The following is a 15,278-nucleotide window of genomic DNA, read 5'->3' on the forward strand; positions in this document are numbered from 1 at the left end:
GCCTAAATTCTCACTCAGCATTCAGCCTAGCTGACAATGCTATTTTCTTGGTTTTTGAACACTTTTTTCTCTGGCCTCAATGATTTAGTCACCATAATCCATCCTACAAGGGTAAAAACTCCAATAGCTTTTAAATGGATTATGATAGAGACATTGGTTTTCTTAAAAGGGGTTTCAACACAATTAATATATTATTTTACCAATTGGTCAAAAGATGCGTTTTTGATTGGACACCCTACATACAACTGGAAAAATTAATTACAAGCACCAAATCCGTTTCAGGTTTCTCTGAAGGGATACAGCGGATCTGTCTTGAAAAACATGAGATTTTGTAAAAACATGTTCCACTGCTCACATTTCTTCCCTCTTCAATGACGAGAGAGAGAGAGAGAGAGAGAGAGAGAGAGAGAGAGAGAGAGAGAGAGAGAGAGAGAGAGAGAGAGAGAGAGAGAGAGAGAGAGACTAACAATTATCCCCATCGAAATAATCCTCTACACACTCTCTGTATAGGACGTCTCTGTAGTCTACTGAGTCAGACCATTCATACTGCCACTAATAACCTGCTGCTGGTAGAGCCTTCGAAGAGGACGCAAACCCCTGCCTTGATTGACTGACTGTGTTGAAATGGGACGATACAGAGTGCTGCAGAGCCCACACACACACATGCACACACACACACACACACACACACACACACACAGACACACACACTCTCAGCCGCCAGCCACAGAGAGACAGACAGACAGTAGAGGGTCAGTGAGTAAATGTGTGCAGGGTAATGTGCATTAGCTGTCATTGTCCGCTGTGTTTGTCCCAGGGGCACCGCTCATACAACCTCCCCATAGACACTAAAAACAGCAGAAAATTGATATCAACAGAAAGCACGGTTTGTGTCCCAAATGGCACCCTATTCCCTTTATAGTGCACTACTTTTCCCCTTTATAGTTGACTATATAGGGAATAGGGTGCCATTTGGGACACACATGGTAATAACAACATTAATATGCTGGCTCACTGCTGGGACTTTATGATTATCTCGATCTCCCTCTCATCTGGTCAATTTGTTAGATTTTAAGTGTAAATGATAAAGCTGTGAAAGCAATAAAGTTTTGTACCAAACCGTCTGCAATCTCCATAATGGCTCTATTAAAATTACTTTTCTGTGTCCTACCTTAGCGCAGCTATCGTGTGTGTGCGTGTCTTCTTTTCTGCATCCATGAGAGTGGGAGAGTGTGTGTGCCTGTCTCTGTGTGTGTATGTCTCCATCTCTTAGTCTTTATGTGTGTGTCTAGGAGGTCTATATCAAATGTTTCCACTCTGTGTCCATGAGGAGCGGTTTCTATAGTAACCTGCTCAGCTCAGTGCACTGCATTAGCTAACACATGGAGCAGAAAAATCTCTTCTTCTCTTCTCTCACCTTCTCTCTCTCCTCTGACCATTCAACTGAGACATATGGACACCTGGTTGGGCTGATAATTCAGGGAGAGGGAGGAGAGGAGAGAGGACAGCAGAGGAGAGGAGAGAGGACAGCGGAGGAGAGGAGAGTGGACAGCGGAGGAGAGGAGAGTGGACAGCGGAGGAGAGAGGACAGCGGAGGAGAGGTGGAGGAAAGGAGAGAGGGAGAGGAGAGGGAGAAGGGAGAGGTGAGAAGAGGAGAGAAGATGACAGGGAGAGGGTGGAGAAGGAGAGAAGAGAAGAGAAGAGAATAGGAGAGAAGAGAAGAGAAGAGAAGAGAAGAGAAGAGAAGAGAAGAGAAGAGAAGAGAAGAGAAGAGAAGAGAAGAGAAGAGAAGAGAGAGAAGAGAAGAGAAGAGAAGAGGAGAGGAGAGGAGAGGGAGAAGGGGAGAGGCAAGGAGAGGAGAGGAGCGGAGAGAAAGAGAAGAGGAAAAAAGAGGAGAGAAGAGAAGAAGAGAGGAGAGGAGAGAATAGGAGAGAAGCAGAAGAGGAGAGAGAGAAAGAGAAGAGGAAAGAAGAGGAGAGGAGAGAAGAGAAGAAGAGAGGAGAGGAGAGGAGAGAATAGGAGAGAAGAGAAGAGGAGAGGAGAGGAGAGAAATAGGAGAGAAGAGAAGACAAGAGGAGAGAAGAGGAGAGAAGAGGATAGGAGAGAAGAGAAAGAGGAGAGGAGAGGAGAGAATGGAAGAGGAGAGGAGAGGAGAGGAGAGGAGAGGAGAGGAGAGGAGAGGAGAGGAGAGGAGAGGAGAGGAGAGGAGAGAAAGAGGGGAGGAGAGGAGAGGAGAAGAGAAAGAGAAGTGAAAAGAAGAGGAGAGAAGAGAAGAGAGAATAGGAGAGAAGAGAAGAGAAGAGAAGATAATAGAAAGAGGAGAGAAGAAGAGAGGAGAGAAGAGAAAGTGAAGAGGAGAGGAGAGAAGAGAAGAGAAGAGAAGAGGAGAGAATAGAAGAGAAGAGAAGAGAAGAGAAGAGGAGAGAAAGAGAAAGAGAAAGAGAAGAGAAAATAAGAGAAAGAGGAGAGGAGAGAAGAGAAGAGAATGGAAGAGGAGAGAAGAGGAGAGAATAGGAGAGAAGAGAAAAGAAGAGGAGAGGAGAGGAGAGGAGAGGAGAGAAAATAAGAGAAGAGGAGAGAAGAGAAGAGACCGAGAAGAGGAGAGGAGAGAAAGAGGAGAGGAGAGGAGAGGAGAGGAGAGAAAATGAGAGTAGAGAAGAGAAGAGAAGAGAAGAGAGAAGAGAGAGAGAGAAGAGAAGAGAAGAGAAGAGAAGAGAGAGAAGAGGAGAGGAGAGGAGAGAGGAGAGAAGAGAGGAGAGAGAAGAGAGGAGAAGAGAAGAGAAGACGAGAGAATAGGAGAGAAGAGAAAGAAGAGGAGAGGAGAGGAGAGGAGAGAAGAGGAGAGAAGAGAAGAGAAGAGAAGAGGAGAGAATTGAAGAGAAGAGAAGAGAAGAGAGGAGAAGAGAAGAGAAGACCGAGAGAATAGGAGAGAAGAGAAAAGAAGAGGAGAGGAGAGGAGTCGGAGAGAAAGAGGACGAGAAGAGAAGAGAAGAGAAGAGGAGAGAAAGAGAAGAGGATAGGAGAGAAGAGAAGAGAACAGGAGAGGATAGGAGAGGAGAGAAGAGAAGAGGAGAGGAGAGGAGAGGAGAGGAGAGGAGAGGAGAGGAGAGGAGAGGAGAGAAGAGAAGAGAAGAGAAGAGAAGAGAAGAGAAGAGAAGAGAAGAGAAGAGAAGAGAAGAGAAGAGAAGAGAAGAGAAGAGAAGAGAAGAGGATAGGCGAGAAGAAGAGAAGAGAAGAGAAGAGATCTCTGAATGATGGCGTTCAAGAATACCAGACACAGAAAGTTTTATCAAGGAAGAGGGATCAATATAATAAGGGTTGCCTGTGACGATGGAACTTCTACCAGACAGACAGTCGCAGTCGGAGGCTGATGATCAGAGCAGTTGACAGCACCACTTCCACAAGCAATCACAAAGATCTGAGGCTACAGAGTTCTATTGTTCTGTCTCCTGCTTGTACATCAGTCTTTCTGTGTCTGTGTGTGACTGCTTCTGTCTGTACATCAGTCTTTCTGTCTCTCTGTGTGTGACTGCTTCTGTCTGTACACCCAGTATTTCTGTGTCTGTGTGTCACTGCTTCTGTCTGCATCTGATTCACCATGCAGACAGATTGATTACCTGCTGAGGGCCTCAATCTGCCTTCTGTCTCTCTCTCTCTCTCTCTGCCTCCTGTCTCGTTCTCCTTCTGTCTCTCTCTAGCTACTCCCTCTCTCTCTCTCTCTCTCTCTCTATCGCTCTCTGTCTGTATGTCTGTCTGTTTCTCTCTCTCTCTCAATTTATCAATTTCAGTTATCAATTTAAGGGCTTTTTTGGCATGGGAAACGTATGTTAACATTGCCAAAGAAAGTGAAGTAGATAGTAAACAAAAGTGAAATAAACAATAAATATTAACAGTAAACATTACACTCAGAAGTTCCAAAAGAATAAAGACATTTCAAATGTATATATACAGTGTTGTAACAATGTGCAAATTGGAAAATAAATAAACATAAATATGGGTTGTATTTACAATGGTGTTTGTTCTTTACTGGTTGCCCTTTTCTTGTGGCAACAGGTCACAAATCTTGCTCTCTCTCTCTCTCTCTCTCTCTCTCTCTCTCTCTCTCTCTCTGTGTGTGTGTCTCTCTCTCTCTCTCTCTCTCTCTCTCTCTCTCTCTCTCTCTCTCTCTCTCTCTCTCTCTCTCTCTCTCTCTCTCTCTCTCTCTCTCTCTCTCTCTCTCTCTCTCTGTCTGTCTGTCTGTCTCTCTCTCTCTCTCTCTCTCATGAGTTTATCCCAATGGGTCAAAGCAGGACATACTGTTGTCTATGGGGATAGTGTAAGCACCGAGTTACCTTACAGGTCTACTGTACTTCTGTACATGGGTGCCATGGACCAATTCCAGCGGAACTGTAAGATTCTAAAATAGAACGCTGAGTTCACTAGTGTTCTAGAAACACACCCCTCAATGGAGAGTCAGAGTGATTCAGTACCATAGAGCCTAGCAGCAGTTCCAGAGGTGTGCTTCCATTGTGTTCCACAGTGTTGAAGGGTTCCAGGGAAGTGGTTCTATTGTACTTCATAGCACGGAGGTCCAGGATTAACACAAGGGATTAAACCTAGACCTCTCCCTCAACCTCACTGATCTTGTCTGTTTCATTCTCTACTCTCCTCCTTCTCCTCCCTCGTTACTTCTTCCTTTTCAGGCTGGGGCTGGGATAAGAGCTTGCTCTGAGGGATTTGCCTTTTTCATTAAGAGATTGACCCTGGCATTCTCTCATTCTCTCCCTGCTTTAGTTTCAACCAGGAATTACAATGTAGAGCCACTACACTGCTTTGGCCTATATACAGAACACTCCCTCATTACCTATACACTTAACAAGTCTCCTTCTTTCTCTTGTGCCTCTTCTCTCTCTCTCTCTCTCTCTCTCTCTCTCTCTCTCTCTCTCTCTCTCTCTCTCTCTCTCTGTCTCTCTCTCTTGCTCTCACTTTCTATCGCCCTCCTTCTCCCTCTCTGTCTCGCTCTTTTTCTCTCCATCTCTCTCCTTCTCTCTCGCTTTTCTCACACTCTCGCTGTAGCAAATAACTTATGCACCGCAAATCTGATTATGAATTTATCTCTATGAATATTGATCTCTCACATTTAATATTGGAGTGATGTCTCTTTAAAAATCAGATTTCCGCTCCCTGCAGTATTAACGTTACAACCAAGGTAATTTATTTTACCACTGAAGTAGTTAGTATTCTATGAACAGAAACATACTTCCTGCCACCTCTGTATCCCTTTATATTCCTACACAATGCTTATTTAAATCCAACACTGTGAGCTGTAGGACACATATTTACCCATATCTCCTGTTGAAAAAATAGCCTTCAGATTTCTTCATTTCCTCCTAAAAACGTTACTCTAAAAATGTAACTAGAGAAATGAATTGATTCCTCAAAATGTTTAATTTGTTTTTCTCTCTGTCTTTTTCTCCCCGTCTGTCTATCTGTCCATCCATCTGTCCATCGTCTCTCCGTCCGTCTGTCTATCTGTCCATCCATCTGTCCATCCTCTCTCTGTCTGTCTGTCCTCTCTGCATCCGCTTCCTATCAGGGTTTTCTGGACATTGACCTAACAGACCTGAGGAAAGGCGGGGCCAACATCACAGGCTTCCAGCTGGTCAACTACACAGAGCAGAACGTCAGCCGTACCATTCAGCAGTGGATGGAGTTCGAAAACAAAGACACCAAGTTCCCCAAGAGACGCCTGAAGGTACTGCACTGCACTGCACTGCACAGACATATACACACTAGTCTCTCTAGACAGACGGGTTGCAACTCTTAATGTTCCAATGCTCCAGCTTAACACATCTGTACAAGTTCCGGCATCAGTTGGGACAGAGAGTACGAGTCGGAAATCTCCGGTCACGTCGCTGCCATAACACGTCGCTTCCGTATCCAATTTTACCAGCATTTTAAGCCCTGCTTCCCAAACTCGTGATTTGTTGAGAGAGTTGTGTGTCTGAAGAGGACCCTCCCGGGTAGATTTTTTTTCCTCCTTTGAAATGTCCATGAAAATCCGACATCCTCCCCAGACCTTGTGCCGTTGCCTATCTGACATTGCTCCAAGATCTGGGAGCATTGTAAGCACGTGCACACGCACACACCTAAACACACACACACACACACGAACACACACCTAAAGGCACACTTAGGGCCATCTCTGCTCTGTTCTCTCTATAATGATCTCTGCTCTGATCTCTCTATAATGGTGTCTGCTCTGATCTCTCTATAATGGTGTCTGCTATGATCTCTCTATAATGATCTCTGCTCTGATCTCTCTATAATGATCTCTGCTCTGATCTCTCTATAATGATCTCTGCCTTACTTGCTTTCATCACCCTCCTCTTGACTTAGTTTCATCATGACCAAACCCTCTCAAGATGTGGTGTTTTAAGTATAATTAGGATGTGTCTCTCTCTTTCTCTCTCACCACTCCACCCCCCTCCTCTCTCTCTCTCTCTGTCTCTCGCTCTCTTTGTCTCACGGCTCAACCCCCCCCGTCTGTAGTATACCGGAGCGTTAACATATGACGGGGTGAAGGTGATGTCTACAGCGTTCCAGAACCTTCGGAAACAGAGGATAGACATCTCTCGCCGTGGCAACGCAGGCGAATGCCTCGCCAACCCGCCGGCACCCTGGGGCCAAGGCATAGATATACAGAGAGCCCTGCAACAGGTACACACACACACAAACACACACACACATAAACACACACACACACACACACACACACACACACACAAACACACACACAAACACACACACACACCAAAATGCCTGCACCTGGGGGCCATGGCAAAGACATTCAGAGAATCTTATAACAGGAACACACACACAAACTACTCTGCTGGTAGAAATGAGGGATACACCCACACACTCTTACAGACACACACAAGCACAACAACATACATATACAAGCTCCTGAGTGGCACGTTGGCTAACGCATCCTGAGTCGGGCCCTGCTGAACAAATTAGATCTCTATTCTAACGTTCCCATTGAGTCACCTATGAGCTTCCTGGATGGAATGTGACATCACGTTAGGTAAACAAAACCTGCAGGTAATAAAACCAGGCTGTGATCATCATAGAATATGACATCAACAATGGAGTTTAGTAATGCAATGTTCTGAGATGGGAATTAAATAAAGCACTTGGTTTAGTATTACAGAGAGGGTGAGAGAGCAGCCAGGTCGCTCAAGATTCACTTCGAAATTAGACGTCAATCCATGTCCTGAGAATAACAGGAGATGCCTTCAAAACCCGCCACTAGGGGCAGCGGTGAGCGCTATTACCATCAAGTAGGCTTGGGTTTTGCCAGGGTGTTGTGGACGGGGGTGGTGGATGGTCGTAAACAGCGAACGTTCAATTCCAGTGTTAGACACCCGTAAAAAAAAAAAAAACATATCCCTATCCCAAACCTTAACCCTTAACTTAACCATTAAGAATGAATGCCTGAATTTAACCATGGAGTTGTTTTTGTTTTAACCCTATCCCATACTTTAGCCCTTAACTTAACAATTCATAATTAATGCAGGAGGAGCCGCATAAAGGAGGAGCCACAGCAGGAGGAGCAACCCAGGGTGTCAAACATGGATAAACGTCAGGGCCCGGTTGCATAAAACATCTTAAATGTTTCCCTTAAGGGTTTCCCTTAAGGAATAATTTCTCCTTACCTAAGGGAATTGTTTAAGGGTGTTGCATAGAGGCCCTCAAACATTTCCTTAGGTAAGGGCATAATTTTACGATAGTTTGCAACAGAAGATAGAGTCTCTGGTTACCATGGAGATGACCTGATTCACATTTATTTTGGGAGATGGAAAAATAGAACTTCTACATTCATGACAGGATAAATAAATTGATTCAGAAGATAATAAAACATGTTTATATTACTTCCTAGCACGTCAAGCTAACTTACAGAGTAGGTAGCTAGCTAGCCAGCTAGCTTTTCAGTCATGGATTGTGCACCTTCCATTGTTTAGCTAAGTAGCTAGCTAGCTGGTGGATGTTTTCCTTTTAAAACCAGGGCAGAGGAAAGCAACATTCACCTCCACAAATGCTGTTGACATTGATATTCATAATGAATGAAGCACTTAAGGGACCTCATGGGCACCCTTAACTTTTTAACTTAATTTAATTAACCGTAAAAGGTTTTGTGCAACTGACTTAAAGTTAAGGAAACTTTAAAGGAACCTTTAAGGAAAAAGATAAGGGGAAAATTAACTTAAGATGTTTTATGCAACCAGGCCCAGAATCTGAAGTTAAATTGGTCAAACCGATGAGAACTTAGAGAGAGAGAGTGAGAGGGACAGACAGAAAAGAGAGGTCCCAATAGGTTTTCAGACAACCTGAATAAATCAATGTTGCTGTGCGATTATTAGTAATTGCCCTAGACGTGCCTGCAGAGGAATATGCTTTGAACTGGATTGATTATCAATATCTGCTAGCAGTAGGGGTGCTGTTTTCTGATACTGACGATGTTACTAATTGGTTGTAGCCATTTAGATTTTATTATTCAGTTGGGCCCTTGACTTTTAAACAGACAGATCCTCTCTGAGTCTCACACTGGTCTTTCTGGTGTGGCTCTGTGGAACTGTGGTCTTAGTGATGCACACACACACACACACACACACACACACACACACACACACACACACACACACACACACACACACACACACACACACACACACACACACACACTCTTGTGTCCACACACACACGTCCACACGCCTGAACGCGCACACACGGACACACACACACACACACAGTGTCGTCTGGTGCGAGTGAATGCAGACATCTGCCTATGGGTAGAGAGGAGATTGATGTCCCGCTCGCTCAATTAAACCCATCATACTGCCAACACTAACATGCTGCACTGAACACATGCTACACACACACACTACACACTTAAACACACACACACATGTACACTGAGTGTAGAAAACATTAGGAACACCTTCCTGCTATTGAGTTGCACCATTTGCCCTCAGAACAGTCTCAATTTGTCAATTTGTCGGGGCGTGGACTCTACAAGGTGTTGAAAGCGTTCCACAGGGATGTTGGTCCGTGTTGACTCCAATGCTTCCTACCGTTGGCTGGATGTCCTTTGGGTGGTAGACCATTCTTGATACATACAGGAAACTGTTAAGCATGAGAAACCCAGCAGCGTTGCAGTTCTTGACACACTCAAACCGGTGCGCCTGGCACCTACTACCGTACCCCGTTCAAAGGCACTTAAATATTTTGTCTTGTCCATTCAGCTTCTGAATGGACACACAAACACAATCCATGTCTCAATTGTCTCAAGGCTTAAAAATCATTCTTTAACCTGTCTCCTCCCCTTCATCTACAGTGATTTAAAGTGGATTTAACAAGTGACATCAATAAGGGAACATAGCTTTCACCTGGATTCACCTGGTCAGTCTATGTCATGGCAAGAGAAGGTATTCCTAATGTGTTGTACACACACACACACACACACACACACACACACATACACACACACACACACACACACACAATACACGCTACACACACATGTTCCAATGCACATCCAGACAAGGCTCTTGAAGAAACAGAACTCCAACTGATGTTCTCTGTCAATGAGTCTAATAGAAGAATGCTTTCTTATGAGTCCTACACCTGAAAACCTACATCGTAACTGCTTCCTGTGTCTCTGTGTTATTGATGCTGTCCTTCCTGTCCCTCCCTGTGTGTCAGGTGCGTATCGATGGCCTGACTGGTCATATCCAGTTCAATGAGAAAGGACGCAGGACCAACTTCACCGTCAGTATCATGGAGCTAGCCCCCTCTGGACCTAAGAAAGTGAGTCATGAGATCTGTAGGATCTTATAGGATCTTATTTGATGTCAAGTGTGAGGACTCATGTCCAAAAGTGCTTCATTGCAGTCTCATATCATATCTATACAGTACAGTATCAGATCAATCTGTTTATCTTGTGTTATCAGGTGGGCTACTGGAACGGGGAAGAGCGGTACGTGAGCACAGCCACCTTCATGAGAGCCAGCAATGACAGCAGCTACGGCCTACAGAACAGGACCTACATAGTTACCACCATCCTGGTCAGTGTGTGTGTGTGTGTGTGTGTATGTGTGTGTGTGCGTTTGTGTGTGTGTGTCAGGGTTTCCGTTAGGAAAATGTGGCACTGGACATTTGACCGTTGTTAGAATAACAGTCCACATTTACTTTTCCTCAACCAACAAGACGAGTAACGAACAGCAAAACCACTAGCCTATGGCAACCTCCTATACCCCATAGTAGAGGAGTTGATATATTCTATTGGTCAGCTTGTCGAGAAAGAGATAGCCTATTCCAAACACTCTGGGACAGTTGTGGGACGATAGATCCCAAATTCATCCAACCAGTAGGCCAAGGCTACATAAAATATATAATACAAAAATAAATATGCAATGAATCTGATGTAATAGATCAGAACGTTTAGCTTAAAATGTTGATAAACTATTATTTCTTCACATTATAGGTGCAGCGAATGTTCATTCCTTACTGCAATTAGCTGGAAAACACTGTTGTCAAAAGCAAGTGGTTTCATGTGAAAGAGATGAAAATATCCGTTAGAAATGTAGAAAGAGAACTAATATGCAACAACTAGCATGGGTTGCTAATATGACTCGGATTGTGCCTTTGGCTACTGGACAATTAAATAAAGTTTAAATAAAATAATTGCCTCTACGTATATGGTCTGATTTTGGCTACTTTGAAGCAACGTAAGATATGCCTCATAATATGTAGTAAAACGTTCAGGTTTCCAACAATTAAGTATATGTTTTCAAAATACATACTGCCTCTAGCTCATTGCAAGGTGGTGTGTGACGTGCTGATGAAGCCTGCCTTCCGTTGCCTATGCATTTGCTGTTGAGATGCTGTAGCAGCTCTCGCGCTGTTTGACAGATTTTCTGCTCAAATTGACCGTTGCCAATTTTATTATTTGGCTTTTCTATCTTTTTATCGGCCAAAATCCGGCTAATACCAGCTAACGGAACCCTGGTGTGTGTATGTGTGTGTGTGTATGTGTGTGTGTGTGAAAGAGTTCCTCTTAGCCCTGACAGTACAGAAATTCCCACTGACACAGACACATTTCCATCCCTCCCTCCCTAACACTTATTTTCTTCTCTCCTGGCCGCCCTGTTAGCATATAGCCTGTTTCGTATTTCAGTCACATGGCGGACTCACAGAGACTTTACTCAGTAGTGATGTAATGTGAGGATTTGTTCTCCTCCCTGCTGCTTCCTTCGCTTCCCCAGGCCCTTTGATGTCTCCTGCCCACAGACAGGACCTCAAGCCAGGGGTAGTGGGAGATGGGGGGTATGGAGGATAGGCTCCAGGACCTCAAGCTGGGGGTAGTGGGAGATGGGGGGTATGGAGGATAGGCTCCAGGACCTCAAGCTGGGGGTAGTGGGAGATGGGGGGTATGGAGGATAGGCTCCAGGACCTCAAGCTGGGGGTAGTGGGAGGTGGTAGGTGGGTGGTATGGGGGATACATTTGCTAGGTCTGCATAGAGTAACTCACAACCACACACAATTAGAAAACTCAGTCATTCGGTTTTGCTGTAAACCGTAGTAAAGACTCAGTGAGCTAAGGTCTTAGTGGTCTGTTAAAGGTGGGTGGAGAGGGAGTAGGGAGCTGGTCTGAGGTTTGTTCCAGGGAGAAGAGAGCTGGTCTGAGGTTTGTTCCAGGGAGAAGGGAGCTGGGCTGAGGCTTGTTCAAGGGAGAAGGGAGCTGGTCTGAGGCTTGTTTCAGGGAGAAGGGAGCTGGGCTGAGGCTTGTTCCAGGGAGAAGGGAGCTGGTCTGAGGCTTGTTCCAGGGAGAAGGGAGCTGGGCTGAGGCTTGTTCCAGGGAGAAGGGAGCTGGTCTGAGGCTTGTTCCAGGGAGAAGGGAGCTGGTCTGAGGCTTGTTCCAGGGAGAAGGGAGCTGGGCTGAGGCTTGTTCCAGGGAGAAGGGAGCTGGGCTGAGGCTTGTTCCAGGGAGATGGGAGCTGGGCTGAGGCTTGTTCCAGGGAGAAGGGAGCTGGGCTGAGGCTTGTTCCAGGGAAAAGGGAGCTGGGCTGAGGCTTGTTCCAGGGAGAAGGGAGCTGGGCTGAGGTTTGTTCCATCCAGACCCCCAGGCCTCCTGTAGACCTCCACGGAGAGGGTTAATGGGGTGAGGGATTTCAGCAGCTCGCCACCCGCCCGCCTGTCTGTCAGAACCGGTTTAAGACGAGAGCTGCGGAGGGGGAAAGGCAAGCTGTGTGTGTGTGTGTTTGTGTGGAGGAAGGGTGAAAGGATAACTGTCCTTAATCTAGCAGCAAGGTTTGGTGCCTTCACAGACAGACAACGTGTTGTTTTCAGGCCAGGCTATGGACCTGAATCTAAGTGCTGGCTTTTAGTTGGGTTTTCTTTTAGTGGAATCGTCTTCTTTTTAAAATAATGTTTACTATGGGCACAACTCTAGAATACAACTAAATTGTCTTTCCAAGAGGATTATTACACTGTAGACTAGATACATGCCATCCAAGAACCCTCATCAACGATCAGACATTAGATATAACTGGATGCATTAGAAGACATTGATTCTCTCTGCTTTTAGGATGTTAGGAACGGGTGCATAAGGACGTTTCTAGAAGATCTGTCCAAAGCCATGGTGTTCTGTGTGTGTGTGTTGGTACTCCGCCTGAGAGGCAGCCGGTCTCTGTTGACCTATTATAGGCCAGTGAGAGAGTGAGTCCTACTGGACCTGCTGTCTGTGTGTCTGTCTGTCTGTCTGTGTGTGTGTGTGCGCGCAAGTGTGTTTGTGGTGTGTGTGTGTGTGTGTGTGTGTGTGTGTGTGTGTGTGTGTGTGTGTGTGTGTGTGTGTGTGTGTGTGTATGTGGTGTGTGTGTGTGGTATGTGTGTGTGTGGTGTGTGTATGTGGTGTGTGTGTGTGTGTGTATGTGGTGTGTGTGTGTGTGTGGTGTGTGCATGTGGTGTGTGTATGTGGTGTGTGTGTGTGGTGTGTGTGTGTGGTGTGTGTATGTGGTGTGTGTGTGTGTTGGCCTGTCAAACTGCTCTGAAACTGGCCTTTCCCTCCTCTCTCTCCCTGGGGTCCTGCCGCTCTGCCAGAGGACCTAGAGGCTCTGTGTGTAGCGATGATTACCTTCCCCTCATCCGTAACCAGCAGGGGGACAGTTATTACCGTAACACACAGAGGAAAACTGTCCTCTACAGCAGCTGATAAAATATGAAATAAGGATTTGTGCGATCAGCACAGTCATAGCTTAAATCGCTACTGTAGCTTGAAACGACTTGTGGGTATTGGTTCCCCTCCACTACTTCCTCCAGTGTACCATTACTGCTCTGGACATCTGGCTCATCTAGAGCTCTACTGCTCTTTGACATTTTTACTTATTTAATTGGCTCCCAGCTAGCACATTTGGTTCCTTGGAGGTTGTTGGAACGTACGTTTTTGGTTTTCAATTGGTTCTGGGAACAAAGCCATACGTTTCCTGACCGGTAAAACTGAACGTTTTACCGGTCAGAAGTGATTATTTAACCTGTTCTGGGAACGTTATATTTTAGTTGCAGGGAGGTTCTGAGACCGTTTTACTATGGTTCCCTGAAAGTTTTCCTGGGAGGTTTTATTAACGTTCTGAGAACGGTTATTTAGAGGTTTTTGAATAACTTCCTTAAAACTTTCACTGAATGTTTCAATAAGACTTTTAATAACGCTGCTAGCTTAGTTTTGGCTAACTATTTGAACTCCAAGCACAGATAGAACACATGGAAATGCATTTGCTTAGGCATTAACCATGCAAACACATTTATTTTTTATTGTGGCACGGCGTCAGTGAGATTTAAACCTATGATCTTCTGTTAGTCCACTGCGCCACCAGGATGCAGCTAGCATGCCATGTTTTTTTAACTCATAAACAGGGCATGCTAAAAAGCTGTTCATTTTAGTCTATTCAAATAGAACCCATTTCAAAGGAAACAAGCACTCATTAAGATCAGGTGTGGCCAATTCGTGGGCGAGGACAACACTCCTGAACACACTTAACAAGATAGAGATTAGACATAGTTTTGTTGATGCTGAGAACGGAATGTATATGTTTTGAAATAACATTCTTAGAGCGTTCTTTGAACGTTACTAATGTTTTCTTGTGTTTTTTATGGAAAATCTTCTTAATGTTCTAAGAACCTGACTTTAAATAGAACCGCGAGGAAACCTGCAGAAAACATAATACTGAAGTACTGAAATTCCCACAAAATAACATTGTTTCTTAACGTTCTCTGAACAATTTGAGAACATTACTTTAAATAGAACCATGAGGAAACCTGGTGGAAACGTTATGCTGAAGTATTGAAATTCCCATAGGAGAACGTTGTTTTCTTAACATTCTCTGAACTATTTGAGAACATTCCCAATGTCAAACCAGTTGGAGAACGCTCCTAGAACACTACTGAAATTGTTATTAAATGTAACCATGTTTAAACTTTTAGGAAAGGTTCTGTTAAAGTAATGAAATACCAATAAAATAATGTTATTTTGTCAAGTTCCTTAAATGTGCTGAGAATGTTCCAAAGCCAAGCAACTACCCTACACCATTCCCAGAACGTTGTGGGAAGGTTGAATGCAAAATCACTAAACAGCAAGCTCTAAGAAACATATGGTTCTTAGAATGTTATTTGCTAGCTGGGTTTGTTGATTATTGGTTTGCCAGAAAAGGCCTGGTATGGAGCAGGAGAAAGAGAGAAGAAGAAGAGAGAGAGAGAGAGAGAGAGAGAGAGAGAGAGAGAGAGAGAGAGAGAGAGAGAGAGAGAGAGAGAGAGAGGGGAGTGGAGTGAGAGTACAGGGCCTCAGGTGTCATGTCAGTTGTAATCTTTCCAGGATGTCCAATATCTCTGAAAAGGTCCAATTGGTTGTCTGGCTGGTAGAACAGGAATAGGATAACCTCTAAGAACAGAGGTGGGCTGTCAGTGATTGTCTGCTCTACCACCCCCCCCCCCCCCCCACACACACACACACACACACACACACACACAGTGTGTGAGCCACTAATAAACCTGTCAGTGTCAGGTTCACCAGGTGTCTTTGTGATGTCTGCATAATGAACCTCCAGGCTCACAGGCAGACAGCACTGCCATAATGATAAAATATAATGATCTTTATGGGTTGAATATTACACCATGGTTGTGAAAGGGCCGTACAGTCTAATGATATGTAATCATGAAATAGATAAGTGTGTAACTGACTAACTGTA

At 44.7% G+C, this 15,278-nt stretch overlaps 1 protein-coding gene across 1 annotated transcript in view; it reads left to right on the plus strand.

Annotated features, from left to right (window-relative positions):
• Window positions 1-15,278, plus strand: part of LOC311123825 (glutamate receptor 1-like) — a gene marked incomplete at both ends in the record, with an annotated part of 105,709 nt that overhangs the window by 47,123 nt on the left and 43,308 nt on the right. The window contains 4 exons of the mRNA XM_084198050.1: window positions 5,576-5,734; window positions 6,532-6,699; window positions 9,745-9,849; window positions 9,993-10,106. Coding sequence (XP_084054176.1) covers window positions 5,576-5,734; window positions 6,532-6,699; window positions 9,745-9,849; window positions 9,993-10,106 — 546 coding nt within the window. The remainder of the gene's footprint in view (window positions 1-5,575; window positions 5,735-6,531; window positions 6,700-9,744; window positions 9,850-9,992; window positions 10,107-15,278) is intronic.

This window comes from Coregonus lavaretus (assembly GCF_964263955.1).
Source record: "Coregonus lavaretus genome assembly, contig: HAP1_SCAFFOLD_426, whole genome shotgun sequence".
NCBI lineage: Eukaryota > Metazoa > Chordata > Actinopteri > Salmoniformes > Salmonidae > Coregonus > Coregonus lavaretus.